This window comes from Pipistrellus kuhlii, unplaced genomic scaffold, assembly GCF_014108245.1.
Source record: "Pipistrellus kuhlii isolate mPipKuh1 unplaced genomic scaffold, mPipKuh1.p scaffold_m20_p_52, whole genome shotgun sequence".
NCBI classification, from domain to species: Eukaryota; Metazoa; Chordata; class Mammalia; order Chiroptera; family Vespertilionidae; genus Pipistrellus; species Pipistrellus kuhlii.
Window position 1 is genome coordinate 230,387 of NW_023425554.1, and position 21,941 is coordinate 252,327.

The 21,941-nt window shown below is 39.8% G+C and overlaps 3 protein-coding genes and 1 non-coding gene across 4 annotated transcripts; 2 read left to right on the forward strand and 2 right to left on the reverse strand.

Annotated features, from left to right (window-relative positions):
* The first annotated feature begins 1,799 nt into the window (after nucleotides 1–1,799).
* On the forward strand, nucleotides 1,800–17,964 carry LOC118706593 (60S ribosomal protein L39-like). The gene is made up of 3 exons (XM_045573557.1): nucleotides 1,800–2,000; nucleotides 13,771–13,777; nucleotides 17,953–17,964. Exon 1 carries the CDS (start codon nucleotides 1,800–1,802, stop codon nucleotides 1,953–1,955), a length of 156 nt encoding a protein of 51 aa, XP_045429513.1. The 3' UTR covers nucleotides 1,956–2,000; nucleotides 13,771–13,777; nucleotides 17,953–17,964.
* LOC118706592 (olfactory receptor 7A10-like) lies at nucleotides 8,062–9,045 on the reverse strand. The gene has a single exon (XM_036416012.1). The coding sequence runs from the start codon at nucleotides 9,028–9,030 to the stop codon at nucleotides 8,062–8,064; it is 969 nt and encodes a 322-aa protein (XP_036271905.1). The 5' UTR covers nucleotides 9,031–9,045.
* LOC118706623 lies at nucleotides 13,508–13,636 on the reverse strand. Its single transcript, XR_004984079.1, has one exon. It is a non-coding gene; the product is annotated as a small nucleolar RNA SNORA32 (small nucleolar RNA).
* A 1,920-nt stretch (nucleotides 17,965–19,884) lies between the features above and the next one.
* Nucleotides 19,885–20,844, forward strand: LOC118706500 (olfactory receptor 7A10-like). The gene is made up of 2 exons (XM_036415853.1): nucleotides 19,885–20,344; nucleotides 20,630–20,844. Exons 1-2 carry the CDS (start codon nucleotides 19,891–19,893, stop codon nucleotides 20,842–20,844), a joined length of 669 nt encoding a protein of 222 aa, XP_036271746.1. The 5' UTR covers nucleotides 19,885–19,890.
* The last annotated feature ends 1,097 nt before the right edge of the window (nucleotides 20,845–21,941 follow it).

The following is a 21,941-nucleotide window of genomic DNA, read 5'->3' on the forward strand; positions in this document are numbered from 1 at the left end:
CCATTTAATTGTCAACACTGGAACATACATTCTGAGTGCAATGTTCACTTTCCTTTGAGCATCATGTATAACACATTAATGTATTAGAAATGTATTGGTATCTGGGCTATGTTTGAATGGTTCTAAGGTGACTTGAGGGACAAGGTCTTGGCTTTCAGTGTCTCTGATCCTCTCCTGCCATGTCTGTTGGGCTCTGGGACTCACCTGCATGGGAACTCTGAGAGGAAGGTTTCCTTGTGGAGGTCCAAATTCTTGCTTGGATGGTTGATGATGCAGACAGGACAACAAGGTCTCAAGCATTGGTCTCCCAGACGGATTTAGGTGACATAACATTCAGCTAAAGATTGCATATGCTGAGGGACTGCAATAGAATTGCTATTTACATGCTTTGTGTCTGCTCTTTAGGCATATTTACTGCTTGTTACTCTAACCTCTAAGCACATGGTTTCCCCTGGGGACACTGGTCTCGATAGACTAGAAAAATTTCCCGATTATTCTCTGTTCCCATGAGACTATATAATAAGCCAGGTGAATGCAGTTGTGATTAGTCCTTCACTAAATGCCCTGCTTCCTGATGTCTCCAATTTCCAGCACCTTATCTCAATTGAAAGGTAAAGTTTCAGCATGGAAACCTTGAGGGTATTATGCTCAGTGAAATAAGTCAGGGAAAGACTAATACCATAGGATGTCACTTATTTATGGATCTAAAGAGCAAAGTAAACAATCCCCCCCCCCCCCCCCCCCCACACACACACACAAAATTGAAATGCACTCATGGACTGGTGGTTGCCAGAGAAGGACCTTGGGTGACTGGGAGAAGAGAGTGAAGGGATTAAGAAGTACAAATTGGACGTTTTAAAATAGTCACAGATGTCAAGTATAGCAAAGAGAATCTATCTATATAAAAGGCTAATATACTAAGTGTCCTTCCCACCTTCCAATTTGTCACTATGACGACTTGCTTTATAGCCAGGTGGAAACACTTTACACTGTAACCAAATGTCTGTGAAGCATTTTCCCTTGCCTCATCTCATTTGATCCTCACAGAAGTCCTGAATAGGTAGAGAGGAGACTCAGTGTAATCCTATTTTCTTTTCATTAGCTGGAAAAGGGAGATTTAGAAAGCTTAAAAACTTGACCTGACTGAAAAGAAGTAAGAAATGGTGGATCCTAAAAATGACTTCAGGTTTTCTCACTGTGCAGAATATAGTCAAACACTGTGGCAGTTAAATATTTTACCCTTTGTTTTCCCTGCATGATCTACAATAATAATCTGCTTTGTGTTGATATTTACTGCTGTGTTGCTGACAATTACCTGGAAGAGAATTTGGGGTGCTTCACTGGGCTGGAAAAAGTTTAGCTACATCAGAAAGCAATTATAATTAAGTAAGTTTATTCTATATCTATAAAAGGTTAATTTGACTCGCACATGCGCAATGCATATAAAGCTCTTGGTGCCAATTGCATGCATGTGTTTCTGTCAGTCACTGTCAATCTTGAATTTGGTTGACATTTCTATTATAGAGAAAGGGTAAGTAGCAATATTGAAATATTTCTTCTAATTAATTTCCTTTCAATGTACACCAATTCATGCACTGTGCCACTAGCATAGTCAATAATATTGTAATAATATTACAATGATATTGTAATAATGGGTATCAGAGGTGAACATATGTAAAGTGTATGATAGTCTAACCACTATATTGTACACCTGAAACCAATACAAAATAATAGTGGGAAAAAAGTCTAAAAGAGTTCTTTCTCTGCATCAAGGTATGTGTGTCTGCTTCTCCTTTACTATGTCTTCCCACAAGACTTTCAGGATCAAGACATTCCTCGTCAAGAAACAAAAGCAAAATTGGCCCATTCCCCAATGGATTTGGATGAAAACTGGTAATAAAATCAGGTACAATTCTAAGAGGAAACATTGGAGAAGAACCAAATTGGGCCTATGAGAAATCACACATGAGAGATGATTCAAATATTTATGCTGTATCCAGGTTGCCTACACCTTTAAATGATCAAGAAGATGCTATTGTCTGGACAGTTGGGGCATTTTTAATTGGATAATTAATGGATCTGTGATTTTGCCCTGTTGATTTTCCCCGCCATGCAATAGTAGGTTGGTTCAGTAATAAATATGTAAGACCTTTTAAAAGAAGTATAAAAAAACAATTTTCTGACTGTTCTTTGGGTTTTCAAAGCATTCATTTATGGTGGGGTACAATCCCCCATATCTCTAGAAAATGACTATTTCCCTCTTTAAGAAAGTGAAGATATTTGTTCCTTTAATATAAAGCCTTGGGCTCTATACTCCTTGGCTTCATTTAGCCAAAACAATGAGGAATTTCACAGTTATAGTAAAAGTTAAGAGCTGCCATTTAGTTCCTCACTATAATGTTTATTAAATATGGATATATTTATAATAGATTCTGTGCACCATAACCAGCTTAGCACATTATAACAATTGTCAAATGTATGTTTTACAAAAAATTATAAACTACCTTCTTCAATACAGAAATGGGGCACAAAGAGATTTATAAAATATATATTTCTATTGATTTCAGAGGGGAAGGGACAGGGAAAGAGAAATACCAATGATGATCCCTTACAAGGGATCTCCTGCATGTCTCCTACCTGGATTCTCTTGCACATCCACAGTGGGGATTGAGCCCACAACCTGGGTATGTGCCTCGACTGGGAATTGAACCATGACTTCCTGGGTCATAAGCCGAACTCAACCACTGAGGCACACCAGCTGGGCAACAGAGAGATTTAATGTACTCAAAGGGATAAGCCACAAAACGGATGCAGTTCTGAGGACACTTCCAGTTCTGAGATTCTGGGGCAGTGGTTCTCAATCAGAGATGACTTTGCCCTTGAGGACATTGTAATGTCTGAAGGAGACTGCTAAACTCCTACAATGTACAGGACAGCACCCAGCACAATTAGTTATCCAGTTCTAAGTGTCACCAGTTAAAAGATGAGAACACCTATTCTAGACCAGCACCTCTCCATTTCACTAGGCAAATAAATCACCAAACTTTGTAGGTAAAATGCAAATTCTGATGGATCAAGTCTCCAGGGATCCAAAGACTGCATTTCTGACAAGCTCCCAGGTGATGTATGGTAAGTTTATTCTATATCTATAAAAGGCTAATTTGACTCGCACATGTGCAATGAATATAGAGCTCTTGGTGCCAATTGCATGCATGTGTTTCCATCAGTCCTCCTGGTCTGTGGACCACACTTGGAGTAGGGGGGCTGTGGCTGTGTGTCAGAGTCTGGTGTAGGTAATTTTAGGTCTCCTCCACCAGGATTCTTCTGAGATTGTAATTTTGAAAGACAAGTTTTTCTCTCACTCTAAAGAGGAAGATACATTCTGTGTTTGATTCTTTTATATTAGGGATACTGGTGACATTAAGTAATTTATACCTGGAAAGATCTTTGCAGTTGGCAGAATAAGGGCTTCAAAAGATGTCAACATACTAGTTTGGAAAACTTTGGAATGTTAAGTCACAGAGCAATAGATGAAATAAAATCATTAGCTAAGGAGATTAGCTCAGATTAGCCAGGTTGGACTAATGTCATCACAAGTGTCCTCTAAATGTGGAAGAGAGGAGAAGAAGAATTGCAGTCAGAGAGATGTTTGAAGATGCCATGCTGCTGGTATTGAAGATGGAGGGAGAGCCATTGGCCAAGGAATGCAGGCCTCTAGAATACAGAATAGGAATTGAGAATAGGAAAATAGTTGGAAAGGGATTGCACTCTCTCTTGGATCAGCCAAAAAAATTCAAGCCCCACAATAATTTTGATCTAAGGCTTTTAAGGCCCATTTCAGTCACCTAGAACTTTAAGTTAGAAAGTTGCTAATTTGCTATCACAGCAATGGGGAAGTGATACAGACATTTATCCAATGCGATATTATTCAAGGGAATTGAGTTTAAGCCTCTCAAATCATTCAGCTAGCTTTCCTTGGCAAAGGTATTTTGTGTTAAAATTCTACATCACATAGAAAATATTAGAGTTAATTTAGAGATATTTGGTCCCATAGATGGAACAAAGAATTTCTCACTGTGTCAATATAAACATGGTTCTGACTTTGAGGCATTAAGGTAGAAAAATAATTCATTAAAATTTAGGTCATATGTTTTACTTTCTTTCTTTGTGTAAAAAATTTTACACTTTTATATATTTTATGTTAATTGAAACATTGAAAAAATTTATTTTCCAAATTTCCCATAATAGGTGGGATTATGAATGAGCATGTGTGCATGTGCGATAATATGTGTGAGTGTGTATATGAAATATGTATACAAGTGTACACACATACACACAATGCTCACTCTTGAACATTTTCTTTGGACTCAAAAAAGTATATTTTATTTAACATTTTACTTGTCTCTTACAACAGTTGATTGAAGTAAGGTTTTATTATTCTATATTATCTTCAGAAAAAAGAAAACTGAAGCCTACTTGAGTTTTTTTTGTTTTTGTTTTTTTTTAACAATAGTGTAATGCAGTTAAAACTTATTGTGCAGATCCAGTGTTCTGGGAACTTATCCTAGGAAACCCAAAACAATTAGAAAAAATGTATGCACCCCTATGTTCATAGCAGTGCAACTTATAATAGCTAAGATCTGGAAACAGCTCAAGTGCCCGTCAGTAGATGAATGGATAAGAAATATGTGGTACATTTACACCATGGAATACTATGCAGAAAGGAGGATCTCTTACTCTTTGAGACAGCATGGAGGGACTTGGAGAATATTATGGTAAGCAAAATAAGCCAATCAGAAAAGATAAGTATCACATGATCTCACTCATATGTGGAATCTATTGAACAAAATAAACAGATGAACAAAATAGACCTAGAGACACAGAAGCATGGAACAGACTGTGGAATCTCAGAGGGAAGGAGGAGGTGGGTTGGTGGGTGGGAAGAGATCAACCAAAGAACTTGTATGCACATATGCATAATCCATAGGCACAGAGAATAAGATGCTGAAGGCCTGGGGCAGTTGAAGGGGTGAGCTAGAAAGGTTAAATGGGGGGTGGGGGTGGTGTGTACAAATGTACTTTCAACAATAAAGATCTAATTTAACAAAAAACTGTGCATCCCCTCAAGTTATATATAAATAGACCCATCATCCATGTACTCTTAATTTATGTATGGCTTCTTTAATTCAGCAAATTGTACATTTAAAATGTGTGCAGTTTGTTGTATGTAATTACACTCTAATAAATTAGTTTTGAAACGGAATTTTTGGACTGGAACCCAGATTCTTTGTCTGCCGGAATCAAAGAATGAATCCACGGACAGAAAGTGATATAGCAAAGGTGGAGATTTATTGAAGAGCAAGTAAAGGCTCCCACATGGGGAAAGGGAAAGAGTCCCACAGAATGGACTCCATGTAGGGAGGGGAAAAGGGACCCACTGAGTTCCTTTCCCTATGGCTTATAAAGGCTGCAGATAATCTCCTTTGATTGGTCACTATTCCCTTAGACTGGTTACTAAAGTAACTCCTAGGCTCAAAGGTCAAACCTCACATGGGACATGTGAAGTCCCTCTCCCTCTCATTCCTTATTGTTTTCCAATTCCCTTTGGGCTTTCCTCTACTTCTTCTAGATGAAGGGCTTCCTTCTCTCTATTTTGTAAATATAGACCTTTTGCTATTCCCAGCTCTCTCTTTCTATGGAAATGTACGTGTTGTAGCTTTTCAGCTTCCCTATTCTGTGGAAATACATCTTCTCCTGCTCTGTAGCCATGTGCTTCCTCCATGGTCCCCTTAATTTCTAAAATTTCCTAAAAACTGTCTTTTTTGCCCTCCAAAATTCCTGTATCAGTTAGATTAAAAATCCTAGTGATGTATACTCTCACATCAAAAGCACAGAGAGTTGAGACACACCAGATAATGGTGGGAGATAATTCTTATTACTGGGAAGGAATCAAGGTTTCAGATATAAATATCAGAACTGTGATATTAAATTAAGGCAATTCACATTTGATTAGCTATTTTTCCCCATAAATGATAAGATCAACACAGATATATATATATATATATATATATATATATATATATATATATTTATATATTTATATATTTATATATTTATATATTTATATATTTATATATTTATATATTTATATATATATATGTAAAACACCACATATTGGTTGATGAAAGAAGTGCAATACAGACACACAAAACACTATGAAAGAGCATTAGAAATATAATGTAGTGACTCATGATGAGCCCAGAAGAGATCAAAACAACTTCCCACCATACAATCCCATTTGATGATAAATCTATTATATTAAAACAAGTGCCCTTATAAATCAATATCTAACTGATACAATCATAAACTGAGATTAAAACATAATAATCTCTATTTTATAAAACTGCTGTTTGAAATTCTCTGCTATTCTTAGATGGTCCCTTATTTTGTGAATTAACTCTGCTTATTAGCTTCTGTAAGCATATGCTTTTTAGCTTACTTGAATAATAGGGAAGATAAACTTAGCTGTCTGATCTTGTAGGCTTGGGACTGATATTTCCATACTTCCATGCCAGGTGTTTTAGTTATTTAAATAGAACTGTGCTGTACTCAAGGCTAAGGCTTCCTGCAATATATCTACTAAACATACATGGGGCTCTTTGAAAACTTGCAAAGGTCCAGAAACTCCATATTGAGAGACAAAGGGACTGAGAGGTGGGTATAAAGGGAAAACTTCCTCCATGTTGCGTTGCTCAGACTTCAGAAGCAGTCTGGGCCCGCTGGCGTAATAAAAGACTCCAAATCAATTGGCTCACTAAGGCTTTTTCTATTAAACTCGATGATTTGCAATATAACAAGATCAAGTACAATAATATACCTCTCCCCATTCTAGTCATTTGTACAGATATTTGAAGATAGCATTCATGATTACTTTGTTAAAAGTAATTCCATTGAGGTTCACTTGCAGGTAACCAGGGAAGCTGGGAGGATATGCCCCTTTTCACAAAGGTACCTGAACCACATGAGGAGACAGGAAATCAAACTCTCTAATTGCTTATTCTTTCATCATACCATGGATAATATTGATCTTGTTATTCACTGCCCATTTTGTGGTTATGACAAAATTTAGAAAAGAGGAGATATTTCATTTAGAGCCTTGGAGTTATATCAGTACTCAGCACTGTCAGTTTTAAAGCAGAAATAGAAAGCTAAGTCAAGAGAGAAACCATAAACATGGTAACCAATCCTTCACCTCAATGGAAAAGAAAACAACCCTTATTTTTGTCTGATATATTTCACTTAACATATTACCTTCTGGATTCATCCATGTTGTTTCAAATTTCATTCTTTTCAAGGCTGAGTAATATTCCATTGTATATATGTACCACTTCTTTATCCATTAATCTATTTCTACAAGAGAAATGTACATTTTCAAATTTTCCTCAATTAAGGTGGGAAAACACTCAGGGAGGCTAGGAAAAGAAAAATATCTCACAAAGCAGAAAGCTCAATCAAGGGAGTTACTGAACTGTATAGGGAATTTAAAATGAAATAAATGGAAATTACAGGCATGAAATAGAGGGAGTAAGTGCTTTATCTAATCTGATAAAATAATAGACATTTCTGGCTCTTAATGTGTTACAGAGAACAAGAATAATCAAGCAATGCCCAAGAGTTTGGAGTCACATTTTATTCACCAGAGTGGGCTTAGAGAAAATGAATTCAAATTCTAAGCAAGGCTACAAGCAGAACTTTCCTTTTTATTAAGGAGCCAGCACTCTGTGCACTTAGTTATCTTGCTGCTGGCCTTGAAAACAACACAGTTCTATCCAATTAAAAGATGCACCTGGCATGACATTGAAATTATGGGCATATCTAGTCTCTGGCCTACAAGGTCAGACAGTTAAATTTATTTTCCTCATTATTCAAGCAGGTTAAAGCAGGCTAGAAAGCAAAGTTATTTTTTTAGAATAAGAGGTCATTTAAGAAAAACAGCAGAGAATTCCAAACAGTAGTTTACAAAATAGGGGTTAGCGTTCTCAAATGTTTTCAGCCCTGCAGTCATGGGCACTTTTTAAGCCCCAGGATAATTGGTCTTTTTATAACTACCGCCCCAACTAATCTTTTCAGGGCCCTCTTTATGTCTTTGTTCCTGAGACTGTAGATGAAGGGGTTCAGCATGGGTGTGACCACCGTGTACATCACCGAGGCTGTTGCAATTGAGTGCGAGGTGTGGGCAGCAGCAGAGCTAAAGTACACTCCTGCACTTGTACCATAAAATAAGGAGACAATGCAGAGGTGAGACGCACAGGTAGAAAATGCCTTATACTTCCCCTCAGCTGATGAGATTGCACGTATGGAGGACACTATCTTAGAGTAAGAGTAAATGATACCAACCAGGGGACAACCACCCATCAGCCCAACTCCAAAATACATCACCATGTTATTAAGAAAGGTGTCAGAACAAGCAAGTTGGACCACCTGTTTAAGTTCACAGAAAAAGTGGGGGATGTCCAAGATTGGACAGAAAGACAGTCTCAATACCACTAAACTTTCTAACAGGGAATTCAGGATACACACGATCCAGGACACCAGAACCAGCAGCCCACAGAGCCGGGGGTTCATGATGACCATGTAGTGCAGGGGATGGCAGATGGCCACAAAGCGGTCATAGGCCATCACGGTCAAGAGGAAGACATCCAACCCTGCAAATAGTACAAAAAAATACATTTGTGTGATGCAGCCTGCATAGGTGATGGCTTTGCTCTGTGTCTGGATGTTCCACAGCATCTTTGGGACGGTGGTGGAGGTGAAACCAATGTCCACCAAGGACAGGTTGGAGAGGAAGAAGTACATGGGTGTGTGGAGGTGGCAGTCTGAGCTGACGGCCAGGATGATGAGCAGGTTTCCCAACACACTGACCAGGTACATGGAGAGGAAGATCCCAAATATGAAGGGCTGCAGTTCTGGTTCCTCTGAAAATCCCAGAAGAAGAAATTCTGAAGGTCGTGTATCATTGCCTTGTACCATGTGGTAGTGGTCATAACTAGGAAGAAAAACAATATGATTAATTTTACACATGTGGGTATTAACATAGTGAAATGTTAGAATTTTTGTATATTTCTCAGTTAAAAAATTGTATATTTATATTGATCATATCCCCTGTAAGGGATCTGCTGTGACAACTGTGATTAGGAATTTTTGTCCTACACTCAGCTTTCCCCCAAGAGGTCATGTAATATACAGTCTTAATGGAAAATTCTTTATGCATTTGAGGAATTTATGCTGAGTATTGGCTATCTTGTAGGGCAGTGGTCGGCAAACAGAGCCAAATATAAAAAATACAACGATAGAAATTTCTTTTGAGAGCCTATTTTTTTAAACTTCTTCTAATGCCACTTCTTCAAAATATACTCACCCAGGCCATGGTATTTTGTGGAAGAGCCACACTTAAGGGGCCAAAGAGGGGCATGTGGCTTGCGAGCCACTATTCGCCGACCACGGTTCTAGGGTAAGAATCTAGAATGCTGAGGAATAGTTTTCTACAATCCATAGATGGAGTAAGGACATAAATTACCAAATAGAAAAACATGCTGTGTGGGATGGTGACAGATGCTATGAAAAAGAAAGGCAGGCATAAAATAGAGTGAATGGAGGTGTTATATTTTACCGAGAGTTCTGAAAGACCCACAAAGTGACATTTCAGCAGTCCTAAAGGAAGACAGAGTGGGAGTCATGAAGTTATCTGGGGGAAGTGTGTGCCGTGCTGTGGGAAGAGTCAGTGCAAAGACCCAGAGGGTGGCCTTTGTTTCAGATATTCAAGGCTCTTTTTAAATAAATTACATTTATTGCAGCACATTGGTTAATAAATTATATGGGTTTCAAGTGCATAATTCTAAGATCCATCATCTGTTTATTGCTTTGTGTGCCCACCACCCAAAGCCAAATCTTCTTCCATCACCATATGTTTGACCCCCTTTACCCTTTACTAGGCTCTCCCCCCTACCCCTATTCCCTCTGGTAACCACCACACCGTTGTCTGTGTCTATGAGTTGTCGTTTGTTTTTCTAGTTTGTTCATTTGTTGCTTTATATCTCACATATGAGTGAAATCACATGGTTCTTGGGAAGCCAGAGTGTGAAGGGAAATGAGCGAGAGGGAGAGTGATGAGAGAGAGAGCATCAGAGAATGTGGGACAAGAATGTGGTCTCACTGCTGCTGAAATCAAGACAGAGGTAGTCCCTCGCATACATGTCATTCATTTCATTTTTAACTTTTACTTCAAAGGATTCCTATGGATAAAAATGTGCGTTTTTTCTTTATTTCCATCTGTTGGTTAAGATTGTAGTCTTTATTTTTAAAATGTTTTATTTATTTATTTTAAAATTCTCACCCAAGGATGTGCTTTTTATTGATTTTTTTAAAGAGAGATAGAGAGAGAGAGAAAGAGAGAGAGAGAGAGAGAGAGAGAGAGAGAGAGAGAGAGAGAGAGAAGGAGAGAGAAACATCATCTGGTTGCTTCCCAATTGGTTGCCTCCTGAATGTGTTCTGACTGGGGATTGATTCTGAAAACTAGGTATGTACCCTGTCTAGGAATCGATACTGCCACCTTTTGGTGCACAGGATGACACTTCAATCAACTGATCCACACTGGCCAGTGCTGTAGTGTCTGTTTTTAAAGGGTCATATTTTGAGTATATCAGCCCAGAGAAATGCTCATACCTCACAAAATACACACATGTATCCACACACACACACACACACACACACACACACGCACACACACATCATGTCCTCCTGGAGCCATGTTATGAAGCATAGTAATCCCTCCTTTGGAAAACTGTTTGAAACTGCTGTTTGAACTACTCTGTTATTCTTAGTCTGTTATTCTGTAGGTCAACTCTGTTATTTTTGGACTGTAAAATAACTTTGTTTTTAGCTTGAATAATAGAAAAGATAAACTTAATTGTCTGATCTTGCAAGCTAGCTATCTAACTGATACGCTGATATTGATGCCAGGTGTCTATATAGATATGATATGTAGTCAAAGTTATAAGTTGTCTGTATAGATATGACAGGTGTTTCATTAAATATAATATGTATTCAAGGTTACAAGCTGTCTTACACCGAGAACTAGTAGGATATAAAAAGGAAATACTCCTGTGTTTGTTCAGAATTTGACAGAGGTAATCTGCTCCGAACCTGAGCACAATAAAGATGATTCCTAACTAATTGGCTCATTAGGCATCTTGTTCAGCTCGCTGATTTGTGATATAACAGTTACGCCTTGCTCTTCTCACAACCACAGTAATTAGGAATGATTTAGGGCAGGTTGTTAAAAAAAAATTATCTTTACTGTGAAGAGTGTATAAATACACCCCTCCCCCCAATTCAAGTTGGTAAGCCTCCTATGAACATGGGACTCCATTATACCATTAAGATCATTTTATGTCCTGTGTAAAACAAATTAAAATCCATTTGGAAAAAAGCGAGAGAGAAAAAAAGTAGACATGGGGAAAACAAAATCTGACAAGCTCAGAGGCCCCCTGAGAGACTGCGCTGAGGACAAAGCCCCTTGTTTCTGGCAGAATTCTAACCCCAGTTCTATCTCCTGATGCCAAGAATAACTAATAAAACAGCAAAAACCAATTTATGCAAAAGAGAAAGGAATTTATGCAAAAGAGAAAGGAGTGCTATCTTTTTGATGTCAAGATATATTACAGCTGAACATCCACTAGAAAACTAGGCAAAGGGAACAAACACACAAATTATAACAGCAAATATACAACAAATGTACAACAAGAGATGAGGATTTTGAAAAGATAAATGGTAAGACTTTTCTAAATTATTTTAGATGCAAATCTCTTTGAATCAGAAAACTGAATCTCGGTTTTCAATCTCGATCTGCCACATGCTAGCTGCTTGGACTTGGAGAGACAACAGATTCATTCTAAGTTAATCTTTGTAAATTAATATTCTCCTCTAAGGCTTAGCATAGTTCCTCCCTGTGTGGCGTGAACTATCAATAGTTCTCACTGGTGATAAGATTTGGCCCCCAACCCTCGCCCTATTTCACAATTGTCTCCATTGCTTCCCCACCTCTTGATAATCAAGTATTGCACAGCAATGCTCATTAACATCTTAAATAGAAATTTTCATGTCAATGCCCAACATGTATGATGGTACTGTGAAATGTATGCCTCAAGAATTGCTATTGCAAGGTAATATTTACACCCATGTTTCTAGACCTTTAAAAAAAACAAAACAAAACAGGCTCAAATACATCCTATCTTAAATAGTTGAAAAAGATGCTCTCTTTTACTCTATTTGCCTACTCCCCTTAACTGCAACCCTCCTTTAATATGTTCTAATTTTATTGAAAGACTTCATATTCCCAATTCCTTCCTCAGTCTCATCCAACTGGACTCCCATTCTTATCACTTAATTGTCAACATTTGCCGATGTATTGGCTGAGTCCAACAGAAACTTCTCTTTGTAACATTAAACAAATTATTTGAAATTTAATTAGCAATATAGCACACAAACATGGCAGTCTCTCAGCTGTGGGTTAGGCTGGTATGGCTCTCAGGTGACTTCAAGTGGAAGTTCTCAGGGTCCAGTCTCTCTGAATCTTTCCTGAGGCACCTCCTGGGCTCTCAGACTCACCTGGATGGGATCTCTGAATGGGAATTCTTCATGTGAACGTCTTATATCCTCCACAGGTCACTGATGATGGAAACTGAAGCTCTGACCCCACAAAGACAGCAAGCAGGAAGGAGTGAAGCATTGCTCCTCAACCAGACTTAGGACTCCACCATGTTCTGTCCTGTTTAAGGTGCATACATTTTAATGGTCTATAACAGAGGATATATTTTCAGCTCCCTTCATCAGCTCATTAGGCACTGTTTTCATTGTTACTCCCACCTCTGAGCACATTGTTTCCCATGGGGCAATGGTCTGGAGGGAAAATAAAATTTTCTACTGATTCATTGTTCCCAGGTGACCATATTAGTAGTCAGGTGAATCTAGTTTTTATTATTCCTTCACCGTGAACTCACTTGCCTTTTAGAGCACATGTGTCAAACACAAGGCCCGCGGGCCAAATCCAGCCCGCCAGGCCTTGCAATGTGGCCCGCACCGCGCTGTCATCACTGCACTCCGCTGCGTTTCCATCACAATGACAGTTTATGACTGTTCAGTAAACCATTCGGCCCGCTATTTAGGCTGGATTTTAGATTTTGGCCCCTTCTCTGATTGAGTTCGACACCCCTATTTTAGAGGGCTAACCTCCATCCACTTTATTGTAACCTTGAGTTAATATTTTCACCATATCTACAACGGAGGAACCTGTCTTGACACAGACTTCCACAGTATTGACTTGTGGTGGGGAACAACTCCTGATATCTTCAGGAAAATTGGTAACCCCTCTTTAAGGAGAGAGAGAGACTTGTATTCCTTTGCCACAAAACAAATTGTGTTATAATCCTTGATTGATATGACTTTAAAAAAATGTTTCCAAAAGGCTAACCATAGCAATGCTACCAACATAGCAGAAAGAAAACCCATTGGGAAAATGTTTTGTGGTCATGTTCACGGCAAATGAGAAATTACGTTCTAAAAGCCTTAGTAATGACCATGATATCATTTTTGACAAAACAATTAGGTGATGCCCTACTCTAGAGATATCATTTATTCCTTCACTTAAAAACATTTAATTATAGCCAAAACAGAGTGGCTTAGTTGGTTGAATGTTGTCCTGTGAACCAAAAGGTTGCCAGTTCAATTTCTGGTCAAGGCACATGCTTGGGTTATGGGTTTGATCCCTGGTTGGGATGCATGTGTAAGGCAACCTATTGACGCTTCTCTCTCATATTGATGTTTCTCTGTTTCTCCCTCTCTCTAAGTATGTCCTCAGGTGATATTAAAAAAGGTTTATTTATAAGATATATTTAGGTTTTTTTTCTATGCACTGTGGATTGAGCTTAGAATCTTATATGAATTGTTTTATTTTAGTTTTACAAAATTCTATTTGTATGTAGTCAGTACTATTATGAAATCCATTTTATATCTGCAGAAATGGGGCTGAGAGAGTGATACAATGTGCCTTAAGTTGTGAAATGAGAAAGGGATTGGCTTTGTTTGGAACTCTCTCAGGATGTTTCTAGTTCTTTACTCCAGGCTAGTGAGTCTCAACTGGGCTGATTTTCCCTCCAGAGAACACCTGGCAATGTCTGGAGAAATTTTTAGTTGTCCCAAGTAGGGAAATGCTACTGGCACCTAGTGGACTGAGGGCCGAGATGCCTCTTAACATCTTATAAGGCGTTGGATGGCCCCACCACAAAGAATTACCCAACAGAAGTATCAACAGTGCAGAGATGAGGAATATTCTAGACCAGAACTTCCTTAACATCAATGTGTAAATGAATTGGGATATTGTTCAAATGCAGATTCTGATCTGTAAGGTCTCGGCTGACCCAGACATCCTGTATTTGTAACTAGCTCCTAATTAATTTCAAAGTTGCAGGTCCTGGTCTGTGAACCTCTGAGTATCAAGGATATAGTCCTATGTTAGAGTCAGGGGTTATTAGTTGTTGGCCTTCTTCAATAAGAACCTTATCACACACTCAGGTCTGGCTTTAGGCTGTCAGATGTTGGGCTCAGTAGCTCAATTTATGAATACCAAATTCACATGTGCCTCTTGAGTATTTATCTCATGACAAATAAAAAAGATTAAGCCCTTGTTCCCTTATCTACAAATTAAAGACCTGGTGCATGGAATTCATGCACTCGGGGGAAAGGGGGAGAGCATGCCTTCACCCGGGCCTGTGTCTTCTCACAGTCTAGGAGCACTCGGGGGATGTCTGACTGATGGCTTAGGCCCACTCCCCAGTGGGTCTAAGCCACCAGTTGAATATCCTTAGTGCTGCTGTGGGTGGGCCTGGCTTTTGGCTGATCGGTGCTCTCCCTGTGAGATAAGGCCAAAACCACTCTCTGACATCCCCTGAGGGTCCTGGATTGCGAGAGGACACAGGCCAGGCAGAGGGACCCCACAGAAGCCAAGGAGAGACGTGGGAGGTGAGCCAGCTGGGGAGGGCCCAGGGGGTGCTCCAGGGCATGTTTGGTCCTTTTCACTCAGTCTTTTTTTTTTTTTTTTTTTTTTTTTTTTTTAAATATATTTTATTGATTTTGTACAGAGAGGAAGGGAGGGAGATAGAGAGATAGAAACATCGATGAGAGAGAGTCATCGATCAGCTGCCTCTTGCACACCCCCTACTGGGGATATGCCCGCAGCCAAGGTACATGCCCTTGACCGGAATCGAACCCGGGTCCCTTCAGTCCCCAAGCCGACGCTCTATCCATTGAGCCAAACCAGTCTCGGCTTCACTCAGTCTTGATCAGCTGGACCCCAGCAGCAAGCTAACCTACTGGTTGGAGCATCTGCCCCCTAGTGGTCAGTGCATATCATAGCAACTGGCCAACTGATTGTTTGCCCCCTGTTGGTCAGTGCATGTCATAGTGAGCAGTTGAGTGACCTTAGCATATTACATTTTGATTGTAGTTTATTAATCTAGCCTGACCAAAATTACCTTTTAGTTGTAATAGCCTTCCAATTTATTTTAGGTAGCCAATTTTGTCATCTAAAAATGTGATTAAATTTACTTTTACCCAATACATGAATCTATGGTTGGTTTTTCTTCTTTGGTTGCATTGTTTGAAATTTCAGAACAGTGATGACATACATGACAGTAGCAGGCATATTTGTCCTCTGTATGAACCTCAAGCAAAGGTCTGAATATGAATATTCCTCAAACATTTTCTTTGTTAGGTCTGATATTAGATGATGATGAAGGAAACTATTTTATGATAGTTAAAAAATAATCTTACATTTTCTCAGAACTGTTTTTATATAACATCATTTCATATTTTTTAAGATGATGCTATTATATTTAGATACTTTTTCTATTAATTTATTCTAAGATAATATATTCTCAATATTAGAGGCTCATGGCTTTCATGGGTGAACTACTTTTGTTCATAATTTAAATCAGGTAGTCTGCACTTCGTACAATATCCTATAGACTTGAAGGGTGCCTTTGGAAGAGAATTGATTGTCAGGTTATTGGAACCAAGAGCGGAATCCAAGGACAGTTCATGTCTGGCCCTCCACTCAGCTATTTCTCCTAGAGCTAAGTTTTGAGGTACTTCAGGTTGACTTTAGTGGACACTGGCTTAGGGAGAGTTATACTGGGAGGAAAGTCAGGATGGTGGATGGTCTGACAGTTAAATCAGCCAGGGTCTGGGGAGACTGAGCAGAGCCTGCATGCTGTAGATTTCTTAGATCTTCTCACTAACAGGAAGAGAGCCAGATTTAACACTTCTTTTAGTTTTACAATTTGGTATCTGATTTAGTTACTGCCCATGTCTGAATCTACACACTTAAATCAGGGGTCAACAAAGTACTCCCCAAAGAGCAAATCCCACCCACAGCCTGTTTTTGTAAAGAGGCTTATTATTAGTAGGGTAATGGTAGCCCCATAAAGATATATCTACATTCTAGCCCCCAGTACTTGTAAATGTGACCTTATTTGAAAAATGGCTCTTTATAGATATAATTAAGGATCTCAAGATGAAATCATCCTGGATTATCCAGTTGGTCCCTAAAAGCAATGACCAGGCTCCTTATAATATATAGAGTGGAGAGGCACAGAGAAAAGAAGACCATATGTCTCCTGAGATCGATGACTCTCTCTCATCGATGTTTCTATCTCTCTATCTCCCTCCCTTCCTCTCTGTACAAAATCAATAAAATATATTTAAAAAAAAAAATCATCTAATATCAGACCTAACAAAGTGCAGGGATGTTTGGAGGCACTAATAGCAGGATGAGGCAAGGGGCACAGCCTCCCTTAGACCCCCTGCAGGGAGTGCAGCCTTCCTGACATCCCGAGTTCAGATTTCTGACATCAAGAACCTGATGAGATATAAATTCCTGTTGTCTTAAGTGACCCAGATGGGGCTTAGTTGTTACAGAACCCACAGAAAATAAATACCTATTGTACATTCAAGCCCATCCTTGTGGTTATTGTCTACAAGTGCTTTCACACTGTAATGGCAGAGTTAAGCAGCTGCAACAGAGCACTGATGGTCCAACAATAATCTTTACTTAGCTCTTTAGAATATATTTGGCAATGACTGCTCTAAGTCACGATCAGGTGCTGGTTTTATATTCAAAGTACTCTTTCTCATTATAAAGAAATGCTCTGAATAGCCTCGCTGCCCAGAAAATAAAAAGTACTTATGTGAGTTTAAGGATGTGAATGCACTTATTCCAGATGAAAAAAATTGAATAATTGCATTTGGAGAACTTGTACAAAGGAAACTACCTCTGCAGCCAAAACAATTTACCCCTCATCAAGTGCATCTTCAGAATTGATCTCTGGTTTTCAAAGTTGAGATCAAGGGGAAGTTTCTGGGAGGTTCCTGTTTGGATGGGTGTGGTCAGGGACATCACTGAATCTCTGGGTCAGACACTCCATGTGACTCACAGCAGCTCAGAAACTCATGATGTTATCCTGTCCATGTGTCCTGCATGAGAGCTTACATACCCTGGGGATATGTTCATTCCAGGGGAGGTGGACCCATCAGTAGGAAGGGAATATGCATCTGGCCCCCAAGGTGAACCCATGGAGACCAAACTGGCAGAAAAGTTGCCTTTTATTTATGGCCACTTGTCTTTAAGGGAGCTGAATTGCTTAGAGAACTGAGCAACAGTAAAACCATTTATTTAATGAGGAGCTCTGAGAATTCGGCCTCAGACCTCCCTCTGAAGACTCACCTGCAGTTCCTCAGCCATGGATAAGAGCATCCTCTCTAAGATGTTCAACTGCTCCGGAAAACTAGAACCTGACCTGCATTTCTTGCCCTTTTCATATGAATTGTTTAGGAAGGAAGGACCGGAAGAGCCAAATCCAGTGAGTGATGCCATTTGGGGTGTCAGAGTGAGCCACTTTGGGAAAGCTTCCTGGGGAGAAGTAGAGCTTGTAATAACCTTGTCTTCTGGGGGAACAGTCAGGCTGATGAAATAGTGAAGGATCCTGCACATTTGGTGTCCTTAGCTCTGAAGGGCTTTCTTGCAACTTATTCCTTCTCAGCCCCTTTCTTCTCACCATCTCAGAGCACAAATCCATGGCCTCTCTACCCCCACAGCAGGAACTGACTCTCCTTTCTATCTGCTCAGATCTCAGGATTTTGCTTAATTTCAACCTTTGCCTTTCCTTTCCTTTTTTTTTTTTTTTTTTTTTTGTGTGTGTGTGTGTGTGTGTGTGTGTGTGAAGCATTGACAGAGTGAGGCAGCCTTGCAGAGTAGAAAAGTATTGACTTAGAGTCACGGAGGTGTGACTTCCAATTCACTCTTGTACAGCTAGTGCCTGTGAACCTGGGAACTCTTCTTACATTCTGTGGGCCTTTCTCTCATCAGCACAGAGTGAGTAGAAGGAGATCTCTGAGAATGCTCACGGACCAGCAGGTGCCATGCATCAAGTGCCCAGGACCAGTGCACCTGGTTCTCTGCTGGGCTCTTCACTCTTATTATTTTCCCTCATTAGCAGGAATTGGACTTTTATTTTTTAAATATATTTTATTGATTTTTTACAGAGAGGAAGAAAGAGAGATAGAGAGTTAGAAACATCGATGAGAGAGAATCATTGATCAGCTGCCTCCTGCACAACCCCCACCAGAGATGTGCCCACAACCAAGGTACATGCCCTTGACCGGAATCGAACCCAGACCTTTCAGTCCACAGGCCGATGCTCTATCCACTGAGCCAAACCGGTTTCAGCAGGAACTGGCCTTTTAAACTGTTCTTCCATTTTTAAAAAAAATATTTTATTGATTTTTTACAGAGAGGAGGAGAGAGGGTTAGAGAGCTAGAAACATCGATGAGAGAGAAACATCGAACAGCTGCCTCTTGCACACCCCCTACTAGGGATGTGCCCGCAACCAATGTACATGCCCTTGACCGGAATCGAACCCGGGACCCTTCAGTCTGCAGACCGATGCTCTATCACTGAGCCAAACCAGTTTTGGCTGTTCTTCCATTTATTGCAGTGAATTACAGATTATTTTTACTGTGTCCCAAAACAAGACATACCTTTTACATTGTGATCCAGCATCATTTGCACATACACCCCCTCCCATACACACACTGAAAAAAGGGAACCATATACTCTCACTATGTATCATGCACTCTAATATTTTCTTTTCTGCCTTCTTGACTCTATTTCACTCCACCATTCTGAACCCTTTTTGAGTCTTGAAATACCTAAAACAAGTGTCATCTCAGGACTTTGACACTGCCTCTTTTGCTACATAACCCCTACCCCAAGTAACCACATGTCACCCCCTCTGTCTTCCTTGAGGTCTCTGTTCAATTGTCCCCTTGTTTGCAGGGCTTCCCAAACTCCCAGTATAAAATAGCACTCCATCCACTCTTTTTAATGCCTACTGTATTTTTTTAATTCACATGACACCATCTGACTTGGCATATGACATATTTGTTGTATATATTCTTTCACTATCATTATATTCTAGGAATTTTGTTTTTGAGCATCCTGTACACTTTCCCTAGAGGTGGGAAATGTCAATAAATATTCTCCAAGTGCATGAATGCATATCTCATGAAGACAGTGTAATGCATGACCACCTTGGGAAAAAAATTTGAGGAGGACAGAAGTTCCTAATCAGAGATGTCATTGAAGATGAGATGTACAAAAATAAAATTGTTGCCTTATTACAAAATGTAATTGTAGCATTTAAACTGTGCTTGTGATGGCCTGTTGTATAAAAACTAATCATGCTGTTTTTTTCTTTCCTACTAGTCACCTCCAACCCATGGGAACTGGGAATGATACTCTGATTTCAGAATTTCTTCTTCTGGGATTATCAGAGGAACCAGCACTGCAGCCCCTCATATTTGGGCTTTTCCTCTCCATGTACCTGATCACTGTGTTGGGAAACCTGCTCATCATCCTGGCTGTCAGCTCAGATTCCCACCTCCACACACCCATGTACTTCTTCCTCTCCAACCTGTCCTTGGTGGACATTGGTTTCACCTCCACCACCGTCCCAAAGATGCTGTGGAACATCCAGACACAGAGCAAAACCATCACCTATGCAGGCTGCATCACACAGATGTATTTTTTTCTACTCTTTGGAGGACTGGATGACTTCCTTCTAGCTGTGATGGCCTATGACAGGTATGTGGCCATCTGCCACCCCTTGCACTATATGGTGATCATGAACTTCCGGCTCTGTGGACTGCTAGTTCTAATGTGCTGGATAATGGGTACCCTGAATTCCTTGTTACAAAGTTTAATTGTGTTGCCATTGTCCTTCTGTATGAACTTGGAAATTCCCCACTTTTTGTGTGATGTCAAAGAGGTGGTGCAACTTGCTTGTTCTGACACCTTTCTTAATACCTTGGTGATGTATTTAGTATCTGTGCTTTTGGCTGGTGGCCCCCTCGCTGGCATCATTTACTCTTACTCTAAGATAGTGTCCTCCATACGTGCAATCCCATCAGCTCAAGGGAAGTATAAGGCATTTTCTACCTGTGCATCTCACGTTTCAGTTGTCTCCTTATTTTATGGTACAATCCTAGGAGTGTATCTCATATCTGCTGCTACCCGCAGCTCACATTCAAGTGCTGCAGCCTCAGTGCTCTACACTGTGGTCACACCCATGCTGAACCCCTTCATCTACAGTCTCAGGAACAAAGACATAATGAGGGTTCTGAAAACATTCTTTGGGATGGCAGGTACCAAGGGTCCAATCATCCTGGAGTAAAAAGTGCTTTTGATTTTGGGGCTATACAACTTAAAACCAGAAATTGACTCTTCAATCACATTGTGATTTTTAGATTTGCTCCTTTTATTTTTTTTTAAACATATTTTTGTTGATTTCATTGAGGAAGGGGGAGGGAGAGAGAGAAACACCAATGATAATAGAATAGTCTTGATTGCCCGCCTCCTGAATAGCCCTGACTAGAAATTCAATGGATCCCTCCTGGTTCAATAGGTTGACACTCAGCCACTGAGAAACATGGGCAAGGCCAGACTTGCTCTTTTTATTCTGACCTGTCGGTAGAATAGGAATAAGTGATATTACTCATGTAGAAAAACTTGGCTACCTAATCCATTGTATAATTTCATTCCACAAAATCTGAAACCTCAGTTTTCATGAGGTGTTCCTCATTCTCCATACATTGGGACCTTAACTACTTTTCCTGATATTATAGATTTTATCGTTGTTCCCTATAATCTCCGTCTATTGAGAGTGATGCAATAGGATAGGAATGCCTGGCCACTGGCCTGGTTCCAACTGCTTGTTCCTCAGACCAGAGTCAAAGTCCTGGGTGGATGAACTCTTGTGTTCCTTCTTATAATTACAACAACCATCATGGAACCAGAAAAACATAAGGTCCTGATGCCCAAAAGCCACACAGGAAGCTGTGTGTATGCGTGTGCGTGTGTGTGTGTGTGTGTGTGTGTGTGTGTGTGTGTGTGAAAGAAAGATTGAGAAATGGACTTGGGCTGAAGGACTCTGCCTCTATTGGGGATCAAGGGAAGGATGGCTATGGTTCTGTGAGTTTGCTTTTTAAAAATGTATCTTTATTATTGAAAGTATTACAGATGTCTTCCTTCCCTGCCCCTCTCATTAATCCTACTCCTCTCTCTCCTTCCCTCCCCAGGCCTTCGGCCCACTATTATCTGTGTCCATGGGTTATTCACACATTCATAGAAATTCTTTGGTTAGGGAGGATGGATATGTATGGGAGGGGGGGCAATGGTAAACTATGTACACCGATAATAATTTAATTTTTTAAAAAAGAAGTTCTTTGGTTAATTTATTCTTCCTCCCCTTCCCTCTGAAGATCCAGTTTG

What these genes read in the sequence shown, in the direction of transcription:
- LOC118706593 (XM_045573557.1), top strand. Translation starts at nt 1,800, where the DNA reads ATGTCTTCCCACAAGACTTTCAGGATCAAGACATTCCTCGTCAAGAAA.
- LOC118706592 (XM_036416012.1), bottom strand. Translation starts at nt 9,030, where the DNA reads ATGGTACAAGGCAATGATACACGACCTTCAGAATTTCTTCTTCTGGGA.
- LOC118706500 (XM_036415853.1), top strand. Translation starts at nt 19,891, where the DNA reads ATGGGAACTGGGAATGATACTCTGATTTCAGAATTTCTTCTTCTGGGA. An exon ending in TCTAATGTGCTGGATAATGG is followed by an intron (nt 20,345 to 20,629) that starts GTACCCTGAATT and finishes CTCACGTTTCAG; the next exon opens with TTGTCTCCTTATTTTATGGT.